This window comes from Anopheles stephensi, chromosome 2 (genome assembly GCF_013141755.1).
Source record: "Anopheles stephensi strain Indian chromosome 2, UCI_ANSTEP_V1.0, whole genome shotgun sequence".
Classification (NCBI taxonomy): Eukaryota; Metazoa; Arthropoda; class Insecta; order Diptera; family Culicidae; genus Anopheles; species Anopheles stephensi.
The window spans coordinates 27,685,710-27,705,891 of NC_050202.1; the positions used below are offsets into that span (position 1 = coordinate 27,685,710).

The window sequence follows — 20,182 nt, forward strand, 5'->3', positions numbered from 1 at the left end:
TTCTATCGTTTCGATGGTTCGCCAACGTTTCGGTCCCGGCCGGAGTGTCCAGGCTCGGTTCGCAACATTTTGTGCAACACATGCGCGACATGGTTGTGCGTACCGACGGCCTGTCGTTATGCGCAGTTGACATTTGTGCTCCACCGGCAAACACCAGCAAACGAATGCGTGAAAACTTACGCGCAGATAAGATTTATGGATTTCCCTGTGCTTTAGCCCCGCCGGTCGGGCAACGTCTTAAGCGCGCGGATCGAACAAACCTCTCGCCGGATATAATCGCACCAGTCAACGCAATGAGTAATTTAGAACTCAGTGTGGTGTTACGGGAAAATGTACGTGTGATTTATTGCCCACAACAGTCGCGGACTATAGGCGACGTACGCTAAGGTCGGTGGAGCACACTGACACGGGTTTCTTGGTGCCATGTCTTGGAGTTGGAGTTGAAAGACGCAGCTTTGCTACTGGATTGTGTGCCACTCCTTGTGTGCGCTGACCCAATAGATTAAATCTAACCTTCTGATCGCCAATCGATCACGTTTCAGCTTAATGGTGGCATTCAATCAGACCTGACGTGATTACATTACTTCAAAGGGAAACCTCGCGTGTGTAACCTGTCACTCTCCTATTCGATTGTGGTTATTTGCAAAAACGCAAACGAATAAAGCGCATTTAGTGCCCGGTTAGAGCCTCTGAGAACCGTTTACCATGTCTTTGACCAGCATCGTGCTTGTCTACGGTCCCAAACGCCCATCGGAACGGATATGAGAGAAATTCAAACAACATTGACGTTTGCCTTCCCATCTTTATCGATTCGATTCTGCACCCAGCTTGTCAATCTGCGGCCGGTAGTTATGCGTATGCTTGCTTGACATAATTGGACTTTCGAGAACCTTTTCAATGCAGTGGGAGATGTCATCTTTTCGTTTTTTGTCATGTTGCGTTGCGTACTGCTTGTCGGAGTGCTGTCGTCAGGACAGTGGTCGTCAGGGTTCGATACCGAACGAAGTCTTTGGAGTCGCGTTGAAGCAAGTTTCCGATGTTGATGAAGAAATTGAAGTATTATTTGCTCTAATGGTAGGTTATTTAACTTTGTCAATACGAAATGAGGTATTGGAAGTCAGTTATTAGATTACGTACTTGCTTCACTAAGCAGAAAAAAATATACAAATCGCGTTTTGGTTACAAAAACCGTGGATTTAGGCGGTTTTTAATATAAAGATGCACATCTTAGGCTAACTCGAAAAAATCTCTCTTTCTCTCTCTCTCTCTCTCTCTCTCTCTCTCTCTCTCTTTTTAATTTCTTCTTGACCTAACGACCTCTGAGGTCATGCCTGCCACTTCTGGCTTACTAAACTTAGTTGAATAGGCAGTCCTTACTACGGGGGAACGGTCTGGATGGGATTTGAACCCCGGTCCTGCTGTATGCACCTCGTTGTCCTCTCATCATCGTTCCGGCCCAACTGCAAAAGAACTCTTCTTATTTAAATAAATATTTTTTGATAATTATTTAATTTATCAATTTTTAAATAAAATTTTATTTAATTAAAAATTAAATTTTATTGTTAATAAAATATTTTGATAAAAAAATTAAATTAATTAAAATATTTTGATTTAAAATTACAAATTAATTAAACCTATCGTTTATAGTTTATTCATAAATATTGTATTTAATGTCAATAATATTCATCTGGCATTTTATTAAATTCAATCAACTTTGACTTCAGTCATCAAAACATCAGCTTTCCCACCCGTTTTTCCTTTGTTTTGTTAATCTTATGTTTGTGTCGCTTCATTCTATGTTTTATGTTGCGGTATTTGGTCGCCCAAGTGTGCGTCGTGGTATCGTGCGCACAGTGTGTGTGTGTTTGTAATACAAACTTTATTTGTTACGTTTTTCCTGCCTGGTTGGGGTTTCGGGGGTTTTCTTCACCGTACTGTTATTCTTTTCTTTTTCTTTCTCTTTCCTATTTGCAGCAGTGCACATGCAAATTGCTCGATCTCGACTTCGATCTAGATTTCCTCTGAATTGTATGCAAAGCAGTGCGCAATTGCAGGGTCCCGTTGTCAATCTACCATTGTCGAACGCAATGTCAATGGCTATGAATTTAACCGTACCACTTCCCCAACAATGCAAAACCAAAACACCCTCTACAACATCGGCCCCACACTCCTCCGCTCCACTGCACATGGGAGCACATGTATGTGTACGCTCTTGCGAAACTCTCTAGAATTCTTCTGCCCTTTGCACCCGGCTGCCCGGCCGAACGCTCAGTGTTCCGAACGTGTATGTTCTCACGGGCTTAACAGTGCTAATGCCGTAGATTGTTCTAGATCAAATGAAGAGATTCAAAATTTCAAAGTTTGATGTCACACTTTCAAACGCACACACGCATATGTAAGTAATGTATACCACTTCGCGAACGGTGACAACGTGGAAAATATTTGCTTACTTAGCTCACGCTCGATCGTGTCGTGCGGTGAGTTTAGTAAGGAAGTATGTTGTCAACGTCTAGAAGAACTTCAAACCATATTAAAACGAATGTCTGTGTGTGTGTGTTTGGCTGTGTGATGTGTAGCAATTCGTTAGAAATCTTTTGCCGTGTCAGCTTCAAGGGAAGCTAGAAAGAGAGTTTTGAAGCGTAGAGTGTACATGTAGAGGAGTGTGGCTTGCGTTATAACAGCAGCATGAAATGATAGTTTGATAAGCTTTAATTATACGCATCATGCGTGTTATAATAAGGTAAAACATTGTTTATTTTCGCTTTGCAGTTTGCAGTTCATGGCTTTCCGTTGCGACTTGCGGTGTTTTTGTGTGTAGCAAAATTATTATTTTAAATCACATTTTCATTTTCTCCTTAAATTTTCATTAGGAAAATTTGCTTCAATCATCCATTTGTTTTCCAAACCTCCTCCAAAATATTTGAAATTTTATATTATTTTCCTAATAGTGATGAGAGCTCTCAGCATTCAAATCAATCAAGGTTAGATTGAAGTCTTCAGGCACTTAGTTTAGATCGACATTTTATATGCCTTCAACCTTATTCGAGTTAAACATTTGATATCAGATGTCCGCAGCTTCTTCTGCTTCATTTTAGCTCTCTAAAATTTTGTCTGTTTTTTCTCTGACAGTAGAAACGATATGACAGAGAAAAACTTTGTAATGCGCCACTTGTTTCCCGAAGCAGGAGGCCCACGCGCGCCCATCGTTTTGCATTTGCAATCCATCATTTTCTAAAGTTTCACCTGCCCGGCATAACCACATTACTCCCACATTATATTCTTCGCAGCATTATGTTTTTACACTCAAACCTTGCAAGAATCGATAAAAAAGTGGTCTTCGCTTTGCGAGCAGCCCGTTTGTCACCCGGAAAAGGGATGGGACGAAAGAAATTGTGTATTCATGTCGTTGCCGGTCCTTCATTAGGCTTATCGGTGAGTTCTGCGGACCGGGTTCCGTCAGAGGGAACACACACACACACACGTGCCAGGCGGTTGCCAAACCGAGAGGGCAAGATTATGTCGACACACGCTTTGTGCGCTCACGCTGGGTCTCGGTGGCGATCGGGTGGATCATTATCATAAGACTTTGAGTAACCGAACCGATATTAATTATGCTGTTATGCGCGCGCTGACCCAACCAACCCGTGCAGGTTCGAGGCAGTGTGCCGAGTTCCATACAAGGTCGAAATATGTCGGGCAGGTCTTGGCAGGGTATTGTTGCGGTTGAACCGGGTCGTTACATACCTCGCATAGGTTCCGCGCCCAAAGTGGAAATCAAGGTCCCGGGAGCCTTCCGTCAGGTTGAGTTATGCTTCATAGTATGTTTTGTGTGTGCTTGTGCTGTTTGCATTGCGACATTTAGTTGGTTAGGAGTTGGCGAGGTTGTTTTAATTGCGCTCAAGAATGTTTTAATCGTGCCCGGTGCTCCGGGTAAGGATTCCCAGGGGGGCATAGTATTTGGCACTCATGACGCGATCGAACGCAATTTAAAATTGTTTGAATAGTGTAATTTAGAAGCATTTTGAGGTAATTGCAACGACATGCTACACTGAACCTAACGCATCGTGACTGAGATGATAGGGCGAGAAACAACTAGGTTGATAGTCTAAGAATCATTCAACTAAACAGCAATATGGCACCAAATATTCTATCTGACTCATGAAACAGCTGAGACGAATGCGTTCCTCCAGCAACACAGTGACCGTTGCAAGAAATGCAACACACATCCAACAAAAACAGCACCACGATGCATCATCAATAATTTAGGGCATGTTCGCTGTCACTTGCCCAGCCGATATGGTCATAAAGAACGAGAGCAGCGCTGATAGCAGTCAGCGAGAACTTTGAAACCAACAGAAAAATTACGCCAACGTTGGAAGCAGCAAGGATGCGTCTGTGGTTAAAAGCTTTACATCGAACCCAATCCAGAAGAGTGAAGGGTTTGCTTTTTTCCTTGATTCGGAAGAAAATATCACGACTCCGATAAATGCGCTACACCAGACAGAATCTTCAGCGCTAAATGGCTTTTCAACCCGTTCGAACGCTCGTGCTACTAACCATCACGGGTACGTGAGGAAATGGATACAACAACAACAAAAAACACACAGGAAACTAAAAATATTTCACTTATTTATATGTTTATTTGCAAAGTTCGTTTTTTAATTCTTTTTATTGCACATCTCAGCTTACGTTCGAAGGTGAAGAATTCCCGATCTCAACTTCAGCGAAGAATCGTAATTTATAGCGAGTACAGATGAGATAGAGAGAGAAAAAAGAGCTAAATTCAACCAGCAATAGGCTGGTCAGGACAAAAACAGCACAGCAACCCGCGACAAAAAGGCTGCGTTCTTGAAATATTCTTCCGTGCTGCATCACTTCCAATCACCGTCGGAGACTGTATGGCTGCAATTGCTGCGCGACTGGTTGCGTTTCGTTTGGGTGAAGGTGAAAATTTGACGGTTTTGCTCAGTGCGAGACGACGACGACGACGTGTTTTTCGGAGCAATGTCACCGTCAAACCCGCATGCCAAGCTGTTCGTAATGTACACCACGCCGGTGCACTGGTTGAAGGATGCATTCCGTACTGTACGGAGCGCGTTCGTCCGGACGAGCAAATGCAACTTCAGCGACCAATGGACATTGAAAATGAGGAAGAGTTTTCAAGTCCTAAATGTATTTCCAATTTATTTTGGTGATCATGACGTCTCATATATTTCAAAAATTCATTTGACATTCATGTGTCTTAATGAATGTGCTATTCACTGGTGAGACAAATTTTACAACAGTTGATAGTGAGAGTGATGCTGCTTTTATAAGATACTAATGGCAAATGAATTATCTCAAAATATCTGCAATCTCTTTCCTTACATCTTGAGTTAAACTAATTGCGAGAAATATTAATATAAAGATTCACTTTTCACTATGCAAGAAGTACATTATTTGTTGTGCTTATTCTATATTCCCTCGTGTTGATATACTCAAAGTGTTGTCGACTGAATTCGCGCTTGAGCTAAAGCTTGCAGGTAGAGTGCACTTAACGATATGTCTCAATGTCTGCTCGAAGCTTTTCCAACGGGCATATGAAAAAAAAACCCTCTTAAAATTAAAAGGACCAACTTTAACCGAGTGAAAATGCTGCTAGCTTTGATACCGATAGCCAACTCGTGTCAATCCTCGAACGGGACGAACGCTCCGTAATGGTCGGCCCCGGGCCAAACCCTTGATGGATTGTCGTTGATTTAAAATGCAGAAATGCAGTCTAAAATTGAAGTACCGTCCGGCGAGAAAACGTACGCCCGACGTCAGCAGCCCAGCGATCATGAAACTGCGATCCGTGCGCACTTGAGTGATTTGTGTGATGGACATTTTGTGACGATCTCCTCCTCCGTTGGCTCGTTTTTTTTTGCCTCTCGTGCGTTCACGCGGTGCGACACGCAGCTCGTAAAAAGGACAGAAATCACTTTTCTAAGATGTTTCCTTTCGCAACCGAAGGCATTTCGGTGGGATTGGTGCAAATCATGCGTGGTGCGTCCACCTTCACACTCGAAATGGCAACGCGCGCCCGGGTAGGGGTTTTGATAATTACATCATTTTGCATAAAATGCGTACGACAAGCAGCTTATTTATCGTGTGCTTCTCCGATGCTCATGGACGACGCGTAATTATCATCTGCACGCACGCACCTGGAATGTTTGCCGGGGCGCGTTGGAAACTTCCCGCCCCGGGTTGCGTTGATTTCGTGCTGGTCATTTTGTTTTTTGTTGCGCTGCTTTTGGCCGCCCCCTTTTGGGGCAGCATGCTGGTTCGAAGGGGCGGCGGACAATCACGTAGTGTGCCGCGGCCATTTTGAATAAATTTCCCATCCCCGTCCAATCGCCAGGCGGAGCCGTGCACTAGCGCGGAATGAGTTTTATACAAAAAACAAAACACGAATCTTACAGAAACTCGCAAGGAAAGAGTGGCACGTCGTGTAATTATTTGTGCAGCCATAGAGGACGTCCGGAACATACTCAATATGTGGACTGAGGAGAAGAGAGGCTCATGGTTTTTTTCCCTGGTGAACGTTCATAAAATTACCTGAGCAATAAACAAATTTTCGTTCTCTTTTTTTGCATTAAAATGCCACTTTTGATGTTACTTTGTCAGTGATCGTAGGGTTAAAAAAGGATCATTTAAATATTGAAGTACTCCTTTGGAATTTAAAGAGAAGCTTTATTCGTCTTAAAGCTTCTCTCTCTCTCTCGCTCTGGACGTTCATTCTTCAGACAGGAGCACGTGCTCAGTAACAGTAATCCTTCCAGTCTAGCTTGCGTTAGAAGTTTAACACCTCCTTCCAAGTTTTCAGTAGCGAAGCATTGAAACGACCTTCGATTTGACTTTTTGTCGCTTTTAACGCTACCCGCTCCATCCACCAAAGCCATAGGAAAGGCCACGTGTCAACCTTCTCAGCATGTTGTTTTAATTCTTGTTTTTCCATTTTGCAATTGACACGCAGCTTGACGCGTGCAGGTTCTCCTGTCAGTCAAGATTTGTCCTAAACCGTTGCCATTTCCAGTGAGGTTTACGTGAGGTGGGCTTACATGAAAAAGCCCCCCTCAAATGATCGCTGGTGAAGGACACTTGTTGTGGCAAAAAAAAAAAAATGCTATTCAGCACAACTGACGACGCTGAACGAACACTCGATCCGTCATTGATTGATTGTGTGGTTAAAGAAAAAGGAAAATCCAAAAAGCAGCTGAATGATTTCAATGAAGGGTTTTAACGTCTCCAATAATCTGATAATTTTTTTTGGCGATCTCGTTTTTATGAATTTTTAAGATGACTTGGCTCGTCTTTTTTTATGAGAACTTGTATGTTTACAGTTTTATCTGTCGATACCGAATCATATCCTTACAGATTCTTCATAACAAAGGATGGTGATCCTATCAATTTTATACATTGTTGACAAACTTACATGGTCCTGAAATTTACATATTTCAAAAGAACGATATCAACAAGGATAGATAAGCTTAGGACAGTATTTATAGAGAGCCAATAGAATCTCCCTCACCAACAACGTACAGAAAACCTGATGGGTGAACTCATCATTATCCATTAATTTAGACTCATATTTTTGAAATGGAGACTTCTAATTCTTATGGTCGATTACATTGACTACACCGGTCGATTACATCGGGGAAAGCTTGGAGAGAGTGTATCACGTGCCTTCTGCAAAAGTTCTAGGCTTCCCCAGGGCAATAACCATGGTTCACTGCTGTTACTGCTTTTTATCGATGATGCTGCCATATTTTTAGCTGGCTATAACGTGCTCCTGGGGTGACCCGGTGGCAGAGGCGACGGCGGCACCGGTCTTCACACGGCAGGACCGTCGTTTAAATCCCATTCACACCGCCTCCCTGTACTTAGGGCTGACTACTTTACTGCGGATAATATTAAGTCACAAAAAGCCAGAAATGGCAGGCCGAGACCTTTCGGGGTTGTAGTGCCATAGAAGAAGAAGAGATAACGTACTGCTGCATGATGTAAAGCAGTATGACGCTCTCTTAACTCTAGGTGTCATCGCAACTTATTGTCAATGTCCGTTAAAAAAAATTCAAGTCACGACATTTGCTGCAAACTTGACAATTGTTTTGTTCAACATACTGTATGTGTAAGAGATTTGGGAATCCTTTATGACTTGTAACTCAGCTTTAGACCTGAAATGATGCTAGTGCACCGCTGTAAAGACACTGTTTTATTCGCTAGTTCGATCAGAGCTAGAATATGCTAGAACTGTTTGGTGCTCATCAGCCTAGCTCAGGAAACAAATGCTACGCAATATACAATTAGATGCCTTTCATGAATTCCAAATGACCGCACGTCCAGATTATACCACTCGGTGTCTGCTACTGGGACTGGGTAAATGAACTGGGTTGATAAGCGACTTAATTGACGCACCTGCTCTCCTAAGATCCGATTATTTTTATTTATTTTTTTGCACCATCTCAGAGTTGCAGGCCACTGAAAATAATTCGTATAAGACACTATATAACAGTGATAGGACAGTCAAATCCCTTCAATGTCATGTTTAAACTATATTCAACGAAATCTACTCAATATACGAATTTGATATCTCACGGACCTTTACGTCTTTAATATACGAATTTACCTACGTCTTTAATATACGAATTTGAAAGACGGACCTTTCGTGAGCAAATACGCATGCGGCCATCATTGTAAAATTTGTCTCGTCAGTAAATAGCGCAATTCATTAGGATGTATGTGAGATGAATTTATGAAATTTACGAAACATATGAAACATGAAGTTGCACCATTCTTTTTGGCCAAACGACCTCTCATAGGTTATGACTCGTAGAAGATGGTCCCCGAGGTTTCAACCTCCGAGTCGCGGATGGCTCTCTCTAGCGCCAGGTTGAAAAGGAGACAGGCAAGCACATCTATCATGTATATGGGATAGATGATGCCAAGATTCCAATCACAAGTCATCGATTCGCTATCCTATACCTCAGTAATAATTTGATGAATTTCCTGTTCGAGTGTTACACCACCGTTTATGATCAGTTCGGCTACTATTCCGTCGGTGCCTGGTGCCTTGTTGTTCTTGAGCCGACGGATGGCCATTCGTGTTTCATCAATGCTAGGTGGCAGTAGCATTGTATCGTCTGCTAGTGGAGCTTCTAGCTGTTCGTTGAACTGATCATTTAGCAATTCATCAAAGTACTGAGCCCATCGCGAGAGGACCTCTGGCTGGTAACTGACCAGATCCCCATCCTTATTTCGACAGCAGATCACCTTAGGTGGCTTACTAGACTTAAATTGGGGAGGTGCGGCCGGTCTTCACACGGCAGGACCGAGGTTCAGATCCCATCTAGACCGCCTCCCCGTACTTGCGGCTGACTACTTTACTCCGGTAAAGTCGCAGAAAGCCAGAAATAGCAGCCCTAGACCAAGGTTGTGTTAGTGCTAAGAAAGAAGAAGAAGAAGACTTAAATTGGATAGAGACTAGAGAATGGGTTACTAGACAAAAACAAAAATCCTAAGTTTGGCAACACATTGTTTTATCGATATCTCAATCGCATCCAGATAACAATGTATGCTATTACAAAAATCATGTCTGGACTCGCAAAACGCTTGTGAACTCCAGCAGAGCAGAGTTAAAAAGCGAGACTTGCGAAAAAAAATTGGACACTTTCCGCATTTAATTTCCCTTACATACCCAGCAGGTGGTAAAGGACTTGAGTTCGTCACTTTTATCGGGTGCAAACATTGACATTCCTTCCGCTCGAATGCTCGTTGCAGACGAAATGCGCCACTGGGGAAAGCACTTGCTAATTACTTTTTTTTGCGTCCTGCAGTGCAATGCAGATGGCAACAAAAAAAAAGCATAAGTCCCTTGGGAAGAACGGTAGGACACGGGGCACATTCGCAATTGTCAAATATTTTGCCACAAAATCAAACTCGTTTGTCTCGGTAGAAGCAGCACGTTGAAGCTCACACGTATACGTGAAACAACAGCAGACAAACGTAAAAAACGCACGCAGCAGTACATCCTCGCACTCACTCGGCATATCACACGCTGGGCGGAATTGCAATTCCGATATCCGTTGGGATGGATGTGTTTTTGCCTGCTGTACTGTTGCAGACCACCCAAACCGTCATCGTGGGAGATTTTTTGACCAAAGCAATCCAACTCTTACCTTTTATGGGCAGTGTACGTTTTGTTGGTTGGTGTCCTGGTAGAGGTAAAGAAACGAGTTTAAAAAACAAATGTTTAATTCCTCTGGAGAAAATCGGCCACAGACTGGGGTGTAATTGAGACATCCGATGGAATGCGTTTTCAACGGGTTGCAACGAATTTACGAACTGGACCACCTTGCACGAAAATCGGAAAAGCCACCCGAGACACAGTTTGGCAGCAGTGTGACAGTTGTGCGGCGAGCAGGAAAGCTTCAAGCCTGTCTCCGTGGTTTGCAGTTCGCGAACCACGTTGTGACAGATAATGGAAAGATTAATTCTACTGCCACATTCCGGGACCGGGATGGAACATATTTTTCCACGATTTCACGAAGCGATAAGGAGCAGCGAGATCTAGCGAGATCGATTATTCCATCAAGCGACAGTGTGCCATCGTACCCGTGCTTGATAAGCGCACTGGATCACGTAGAAAACGATGAAAAACGACATCTGACGCTGACCATGGGTGGGACCGGCGGCATGAAGTTTGGTACAATAGGCGAGCAATCGAAGGTCCGAGGTGGCGTGCTTTTCCTAAATGGTGTGCTCTATGACAAACAACATTTAACTAGAATTAAATGTTTCCCCTGCCTTGCCTTTCATGCCTGCACCCGGGCACCGATTGCAGCGCGATTTTTTTTCGTTCCCCGAACGCATTCCAACCGTTTTTCTTATGGCTCGACGGCAGGCACGACCTGCACCAGTTGTAGCTGTAGCCGTAGATGGGCACGGTTCGTCAAGTTTGTCCAAGTGTCCGACCAGCTCCCCATGTGTGTGTGTGTGCGTCCACCCCCCGGTACGCAGTTCTATGATCCGGTCCACCATAGACACGATGGCTCTGCCAGATGCATCGGCTGCCCGAGGTCCACGCTGTCTGGTCCGAACGTGTTGGAAGGAAGCATCACTGTTGCGTCTCAGCGGTGTCATTAATTTATGCTTTCAATCGGCCGGTGTCACTTTTGGGACCGCCGGGGAATCGTGGCCCCGGTACGCGACGCAATGTGTCGCCTATCGGGTGTGCAGCAGGTGTGCACGTACACGTTCTTCCCGTTCGCAAACAAATACGCAAGCCAGCTCGCCGAGAGATGATACCGTTGGGAATTAGTGGCTGGGGCCAGTGGTTGTGAGGCCTTCGCACAGTGGTTGTGGGCCAGAATAGTGACACGGCACCGGACCTACCCTTGAACGTTGACGAACGTTCTCATTAGACCGCGGCGCGCGTGTGTGTGTGTGTGTATCGATTACCTGCGAGGCCTGTCCGACAATCGATGAACGTGACTGTGTGTCCTTTTTCTAGATCAACACCTTCTCTATACATACATTTTTTTTCCTATTAGCAATTGTACCTTTTTGTTTTCCGTCATTAAAAGCACGTAATCTTTGTCGGCTTGATAGATCGAAATCAAAGTGGGACAATGTCGTTGAAGTAGTTTTGCTATCCAGCGTGATTGTTGGTCCTTGGAAACTGAATCGACTTATCGACCACACAAGGGCGATTTGCACTTCTCTTGTACATGTTTAGGTTTTGAAACAAAATGCTTTGTTTGTTTACAGTTTAAAACCATAATTTGATTACGAGGTGAAAATTGAAAAAAAGAGCAATTTAAAAAAAAATCATGAGCTGTCCATGCGACTTCAGTAATCTACCCAAACATCCACTGTGTTTTCAGCTATTACAGACGTTTTCAGAGACTTACAGACGATTTGAAGCTGCTATGTTAGAGAAATGGAATTACACTCAGGGAAGATGTTGGAAATACTGAGGCCCTTCCTGATCGTTGGTTATAAGTGCATTGAATTTCACCACAGGAAGGTTAGAGAGCTAGGGCTTTTAAATTTAATTATTATAATTATATATTATAAAATGTTGGACAAGATGGACAGAAGCGAGGTCAGCTGGTCCATCCGCTGTTCATGTCTCATACGGACCGTTCCCCATAGTGAGGACTGAGTATCCAACTAAGTGGCATCATTACGACTAGTGAGCCATTGTCTGACCGGTATGACCTCTCAAATTGTTCGGTCCGTACGGATTGGTCAAGAAGACCAAGATAGACTTCGATTCGAGTCGACCATGAGAAGGAATGGTCGATTCGGGAAATCTCCGCGCAGATTCCTGGCCTTGTCAGAGTCGCTTGAATCAGGCGGCTAACTTTTTTTTCCTGGATAACCAAGAGAAGTTTTTAGCGGCGAACTCGCACTTCACTAACTTGGCGTGGACAACGTGATTGCCGTGGCGTGATCAGATGGTTAACCTTTTTTTCCTGGATAACCAGAAGAAGTATCTAACCGTGGACCTTGCTTGGCTTATTTTCGCTTAATTTTTCCAACGGAGTGGGGAAACACCAAAGTGCGGGGGACCAACATTCGTAGAGAAGTCAAAGGTAAAAACCTTCTCGAATCTGCAAGAGAACTCTAACAATGTAACACAAGCTTCTAGGTTGAGGTCTGAATTACAAGTCAATTTTATTCTAAAAAAATCTTGTCTTATATACTAAAACAATCCCGAAAGTTAGGTTGTTAGAATGAAAGAAAAAGTTCGAAAGAGATAGCACCTCTTTCGGCCTGAAGTAACATAAACCTATAGTGTCGGGCGTATCCCGAACCTTGAAGCGACGCTCTCTTATCTGTTTATGGTTCCGGACCGTAAGATCACGTGGCTCTGGGAAATGCATCGCATATCGTCCTATGCATATTTTGATAGGCTAAATTCATAGTGCATACGCGCTGTATGTTTATTTTCTTATTTTTGCCTGTGCGTCGTTTACTCTATTCGCGAATGATCTTTCCGTCACTGCTCTACGGATAATACGATCGTACCTTGATCTTCGCGTTGGTCCTTTTTTTGTTAAACTAAATGTGCAGCGATAATGTATGTGTTGGGCTCTAGCAATAATCTTTTCCGGTCTATGTTCTGTACTCTTGTATTGTACTCATGCCATAGTTTATTTAGGATTTCCTGATGTCTGGATAATTTCGAGCTGTTTTATGACATGTCCTGACACGTTACCATTGTTTATCATAGTTTCGTTTTTCCTGTTTGGTACGAGGCCTTTCAGTGAGTTTAGGTTTTTTCCTAAAAAAGGTTCCTACTTGCCAGTGAGAATTTATCCTAAACGAACGATATTTAGTTATTCCAAGTTTTTCATCCAACTCTAGCATGCCTGTCAGTTTAGCTCAATTTTATTTTGTCTCGTTTCGCCACAGAATGAGTTGCTGATATCACCTATCTATTTTGCCCAAGCATGCCCAAGATGCCGGATCTTGACAGTTTGACAGTAATAATCCTCTAGAGTACTTCTTGAACGTAAAATAAGAGAAAGCTGTGACTCAAGGACATTTCGTTTTGTAGTCCAATTCGCATCGCTGTCCAAAATAAGGCTATTCATCAAAACCAAATTTTATTAAAATAGGTCTATTAGGCTTTCCTTAGGATTGCCAAGGAAGAAGAAGAAGATTTGCCATATTTTTTTCGTAAAATTGTAGCTCCCACTATCCAACCACGACGTTCGTACCAGGCAGCAAGGCGCTCCGAAGAAAATACCATCAGTCCACCACGGGCATGCGTATGAGGAAGGTTTCTGAATTCGTAATTTGTCTTTACCACTAAACATTATGGTATCGTCAAGTTTTTCCAGCACCAGCATTGCACCACTCCACCGTGCTGTTGGATGCTGTGGATGCCGAGGTACGAAAGTAAACAGCGGGTGAAGGAAGGAAAAAAAGAAAATGCTACCGGAGCAATGTGCAATTGCAGCGCTTCTCTCATAGCGCGCCTGTTGTGCCCGTCTTCTACCTGCAGCGTGGATCCTTCCAAACCGGTGGTATTCGCGTTTGACCCAAAAAGGTGCGCCGTTGTCATGCATAAAAATAGAAAATATCTCGTTTGTCAGATCGACCGAGGCAGCCTCACCTAACTTGTCACGCGTGCGTCAGTTGGTCTGCGATGGTTCCGGCCGCATCCACACAAGCACTGCACTGGGAAATGCTTTCCTTCGGGCCGATGATGTTTTGCTCGCGCGCTACCATCCAACCGACGGACGGCACGTCATAATTTTGCGCTTCATTAATAAAATACACCACAGCTCGGCCCGGGTGATATTATGTTCGGGCCCGCCGGCGAGGGAAAGCCTTCAAGCGCGCGCGCGCGGGAGACTGGTCGGCTCCGGTTGGCGAAAAATGACGCACAAGTGCGCACAAGCTAGGTGTCCCCTTTCCGACAGGTGATCGTCCCCGTGCGGAAAAGATATACAGAATATCGGCGGGGGGGGACTGCCCGACTGCTTTGCGGCCAGTCCGAAAAAGGCATGCAGCAGAAGCTATCGAACTTTCCCAATCGGGTAGAGACGGTTCGCCAAATTCGGGTGGAATATTTTATTAATGAAATACCTTACCATACGCGGGTCGGGGGTTGTATCGGTTGTGAAGGGGAAGAAGCGTTGGAGGTGGTGGAAAAAAACACACCGGCGAAACTTTTGGAACTTGTCTATGCGGGCACATACCACAGGGTTCGTCACTTGTGGAGCACGTCAGTATTTGTTAATATTGAAGCTCTTACTACCAAGCGTCTTTTATTGAAGTTTGAAGATGAAGTACAACAGTCACACTTTCTGTTCTGAAATCCCATTTTTATTATATTTAAAAGCAATCTATTTTAAATAGACTAGTTATCTTAAAACTTCAAAAACTCCCTATCTAATGTAATAATTGTTTAATTATGTAGTTTGCTATCCGTTTCCACAATATCCAAGCCAATCTCTTTGTACGAAAGATAGTATGGGCTGCATCTATAAATTACGACACGTTTTATCATCCCCGTGGGCTTATATCCATCAGCGTGGAGGACCTCAGCACATCGCACCATCAGCAAGCCCCATGGCGTCGTACATCATGCATCCGTCCATCACTTTGCTTCATCTAACTTATGGCTACGATCAACCTACTACCCTACCCTATCCATACGCATTTCACTGCGCAAAACGCAACCCGATCATTACATTTGGTCAGAAACGATTTATCTCTCCCATTCCTCCGCCGCTCGCTAATCCGTTTTTGTTACAGATTGTGTAATATCTGCTGCCCATGCGCTTTTACGGCTACGGCGAAGGATGCTAGTTTTCCGATGTGTTTCGTTTGTGCTTTCCATAGATCATGTGCACGCACGCCATGTTTTTGTTACGCCAGCTTTGATACGCCATTTGTCGTACGGCACACCATTGCCGGCCATCGTGTCAAAACAAATTGCCAATAAGTAAACCTGTCGTTACTGACACTTGTTTTTTCCCACCATCTTCTTCTTTACCCTTTTCACTCTCGTCGCAGGATGACCGGTCGCCGATGTCGTCCGGAAGTGAGTCGGACGAGTATTCGTTACCGGAATCGCCCCCTCCAGGTCTTAGCAGTAAAACTAGCAATAATCACAATGCCAGCAGCAGCAGCAGTAACAATAATCATCATCACCAGCAAGGTAGCTCGAGCGAGAAACCTTCCACGAGAGGTGCAGGATCATCACAGAATGCCGGCAGCACCGCACTACCCTCGAGTGCGGCCGGTACGTCCACGACAAACGTGCTGTCTGCCAATGCGGCCACGATTAACGCAATCCAGCAGCAAATTCAGCAGCAGCAGGAAGCACTTCAGCAGCAACAAATAGGGCACCGCCAGCAGCAGTTACACCAGCAGAAACAGCCACCCAAGGCTGGGAAAGCAAAGTCCTCGTCGGTGAAGGTGAAGCAAGAGCCGGCAGCAGTGGTAGTATCGCCGACCGCTACTGTGGCCGCAACATCATCCAGTACGGTTGCACCAGCAACTGGCGCCGCAGGCGGTGCGCCTCAGATAACGAGCAGCATTATCTATCCGGCGTCGGCACTGAGCAGCTTACCCCAGGATGTGCTGTTCAATCTGCTTCAATCGGGTCAAATACAGCTGCATAGCGAAGGTAGTAGCTCTGTCTTGTACACCCATTAAACATCGCCCAAATTAACCTTGTCCTCAATATTCCCAGGTGGAACACAGCAATACGTCACCATACCACTGCCCCTGATGCCTGGTAAAACACCACCCAAATCAAACTCGTCTAATGGGCAGCAAAAATCTTCGAGTGCCAACTCAACGTCCTCTACGTCACCCAGCTCATCTGTTCCAGTTACTTCGACACGCACCGGGAGTGGCGGTTCGTCCTCATCGCGGCGAAACCAATCGTCCGCTGCTTCTGCTATTAAGACTGAAGTGATCGATTAGCGCATCACTCGTACGCTTATACCTTCGTCCCGGAACGACAATGTCCTAAAAGAGAGGTCCAAGCTCATCCGAGGTGCGGCGGAGTTATTCAGCCCGTTCGTGAGCGCAAGTGTGCTTTGTTTACGTTATCTTTCATCCTTTTTAGTAGCAAATCTTTTCGGGATTGAGGATGTACACTGTACACGCCAAAGTTGAAGCGTGTGAATACTTCAATGTGTACAGTCGGCATATTATTTTCCGATCTAAAAACTGGAGTTACAGGATTTTGTCGGGCCAGTTCAACATTGTAACACGATAAGTCAACAGCATAAACAGCTGATCCGACATCGTGTATGCATTTCGACCTCGTTAAACCTTCGCAAGGGGACAGCGGCGCCGGTCTTCACACGACAGGACTGGGGTTCAATTCCCATTTAGGCCGTTCCCCAATTGTGTGAGGACTGACTATCCAAACATGCGGTATCAATAAGTCTAGTAAGTCATAAATGGCAGGCATGACCTTACAGGGTTTCCGAGAAGAACTAACGATGTGCGAGCCATTTCTGGGCAAAGGCTAGGATGAAGTAAACAATTGCCAGGTAGAACTGGCGATGTGCTACCCTTTCTACACTATGGCCAAGTTGAACTAGACAAAGGCTAGGTTGAAGTGGAGGATGGCCAGGTTGAACTGAAATGTCAAATTTGAAACGATTGCTGAAGCGTTCGCAAACGTTTGGGGTAACGCTTGAAAAATATTAAAAAAATAACCGATAAAAAACATACTTTTTGTAATTATTTTTTTAAAGGATATTAATTGAAAGAGAATGCTTAAATTGCAACGTAGCTTGTATGTAATTATAAAATTATTATTTACTGCGCTTTGAACATGTTTCAATGCTCAAAAAGAAATATTTTTTATTGTAATGTTGTTTTTGCTTTCCAATGTATTTTTTATTTTTCTGTAAAATATGCAAACCAATAGTTAAAAGAATTCGAGTCATTGACTATAAACATGAACTTCAACTGTCATCTTCTATCAAAAGGCAAAATTTAAACAACATTACAAAAAAAATTGTTTTTGAGCACTGAAACATGTTCAAAGCGCAGTAAGTAATAATTGTATAATAACAAACAATATACGTTGCAAGCAATCGTTTCAAATTTGACATTTCAGTTAAACCTGGCTATCCTCCACTTCAACCTAGCCTGTGTCTAGTTCAACTTGGCCATAGTGTAGAAAGGGTAGCACATCGCCAGTTCTACCTGGCAATTGTTTACTTCATCCTAGCCATTGCCCAGAAATGGCTCGCACATCGTTAGTTCTTCTCGAAAACCCTGTAAGAGGTCATTAGGGCAATTAAGAAGAAGAAAAAGAAGAAGAAGAAGAACCCTTCTCCACAAAGGAAACCAAACTTTCAACTCCGTAAAATACTAACTCGACTGGACATGGAATATGCCTAGTTGACGGATGAATAGCGCTTTACGCTGTTGGCAAAGTGTTTGACGTGGCCCGAGAAACCCTGTATGGTTTATCTTTTGAATTACGATGAACACTACCTCACGCAAAGTGTAGTTTTTCTAGATCCAAACCCAATTCTCCACACATAAAGGACAACCGGCAGAGAAGGATTAATAAGAAGAAAAAAAATGCATTTCTAACGATCCCCAACCCGGGGAACAGTAATAGCCACTGTAGAGGACGTAAAAGCCGTGTCGCATTTTAAGGCAAGAAAAAACCCAACAAGCCACATACGCCTGGCCGCGTCTGTTGCATTGTTGTTGTTGTTGCTTTGTATTCTTTTTCCAGTTTCCACGTTTCCGTTTAGTGTCCTTTCCCGTTCCTTACACTTAACATTTCACCGTACCATAACCCACCTTCTTCGATAGCGTTTGTGTTTGTGATGTTGCACTCTTCTGATCGATGATTTTGCGATTTTGTTCTTAATGCTGCTGCTTAACCGAGCTAAATGCGTATAACTTATTTGTTAGCTAATAAGGCCACTGGTTCATTGTAACCATCATTATTGTGAGCTTTCGACGCCTAACTGGGCGTCTCCATTGATAATCCTTTACCATTTGTTCGCCTTTCCTATTTCTTTTGATACGAAAAATGTTTAATAAAATCAGTTAAGAATTTCGTGAATGAACTGAAAGCTTCTTCGCGCCGCAACACACAGTCAGGATGTAGCTCCGAAAAAAAACACGCACACACACACACACGAAGGTAATAAAAAATCGATTTGCGATTGGTAAGACATTTGCAACGCCTGTGGTGGCATACAAATTTTATTCTACTTCCTCCTAACGATCGCCACTTAGTACGCCGAACCGTGCAGCGATCGATCAGAGAATTAAAAGCATAAAAATGCAATTTCGTCGTTAACGTGGCGGAATATTTTCACGGGCCACCGGACACAGACTAACTATTGCGCCCACCGTACTTGGCGGTCGGTGGATTCCTTTTTCGGCGAGGGTGACCATTATTCCTCCCGCCCAACTCGTCCCCCCCCCCCCACCCCTCCCCAGTACGGGAAGCGTTTCTAATCGAAATTCAAATCGTCCGCCTGACCGGAGATTCGTGTGCTTCCGTCCGTAAATCAGGGGTGGCAATTTCGTCGGCTGGCTGCGGCAACTATCGTGATTGGAATTGATTAATTCCGCATTTATTAGCGCTTCGTTAAGTATCGGTGCGGTGAGGAGGGCGTGTGGCATAGCAAAGTGTAAGCGATTCGTTTCGGTCCCTTAATGCCGCGGTCTACTAGGTCTACTAGTCCTTGCAATGAAGTCACGAGCTGAACTTTGACTCGGAAGCAATGCTAAGGACGAATATGTTTCTGGATGGCTTATCTGTTTACTCATTAATTACCACACAAACTCACACATACACCCAGCTTATTAATTCCATCCAAATCATGTCCAATTTAGGTGACAAGACCGCCCTGTAGACAAGTTGTCGATAAAGAAGGTTCCCTCCCTTTATCCTCCGAAAAGCATCAAACCTGTGACCCACTGCCCAGTGCGAACACACTCTCGCATGCAGGAAATTGTGGTTCACACCAGGACAAGCACATTCGTAGCCTACCACACGAATTAATCAAGCAAGGACCGCAGCGTGTCAGTCAGTGTCAGTCCCTCCTGCTTAATCGATCCCTTTTCCACGTACACCAGGCAATGATGCAACTGGTAGCGTATGATACATGCAAACCGGAAGGGAAAGCCCAGCTCGTGTCAATGGACTCACCCTGTTGGGTGGCCCCCTTCCCTTTAGTACCCTTTGTAAACCTCCCCCCTGCAAGCCCCCTTTTGTGTGATAACTTGACCGCGTGCTTTAAGCAACAGTATTTCCAAAGAGTACCGACCGGATAATCACACACACTCACACCTGACTCGGACAGGGATGGTGAATAGCCTTTGTGTCACTCTAGTGGTAATCGTTGGACTATCGATTTTTGCTGTGTGTGTTGTTCGGTGCAATTCTAACTCAAACGAATTGTCCGCTTGCTGGTAGAAGTTCATTTCGATTACTTGTTTCTATTTTTTGTGTCTTAAATTGTTCGCTTAAAATTTTTAAATTTATAATTTAAATAGTATCGATTTTTTTTAACGAAATTATTTAAAACGTGACAGAAGAGCAAGAAAAATACGTAATGTTCCAACAGAATTATAGATAATTTGAATTGAAAAATTCACCTGGCTTGGACCATTCAACCTAGAGCTGCTACCTTATAGC

General features: G+C 44.0%; 1 protein-coding gene across 1 annotated transcript in view; it reads left to right on the forward strand.

The window, feature by feature from the left end:
* LOC118506026 (serum response factor homolog) overlaps nucleotides 1–16,978 on the forward strand; it is a 121,675-nt gene extending 104,697 nt beyond the window's left edge. Inside the window, exons 4-5 of the mRNA XM_036042639.1 lie at nucleotides 15,556–16,171; nucleotides 16,238–16,978. Of these exons, the coding sequence (XP_035898532.1) occupies nucleotides 15,556–16,171; nucleotides 16,238–16,473 (852 nt within the window). The 3' untranslated portion in view covers nucleotides 16,474–16,978. The remainder of the gene's footprint in view (nucleotides 1–15,555; nucleotides 16,172–16,237) is intronic.
* Nucleotides 16,979–20,182: the final 3,204 nt, after the last annotated feature.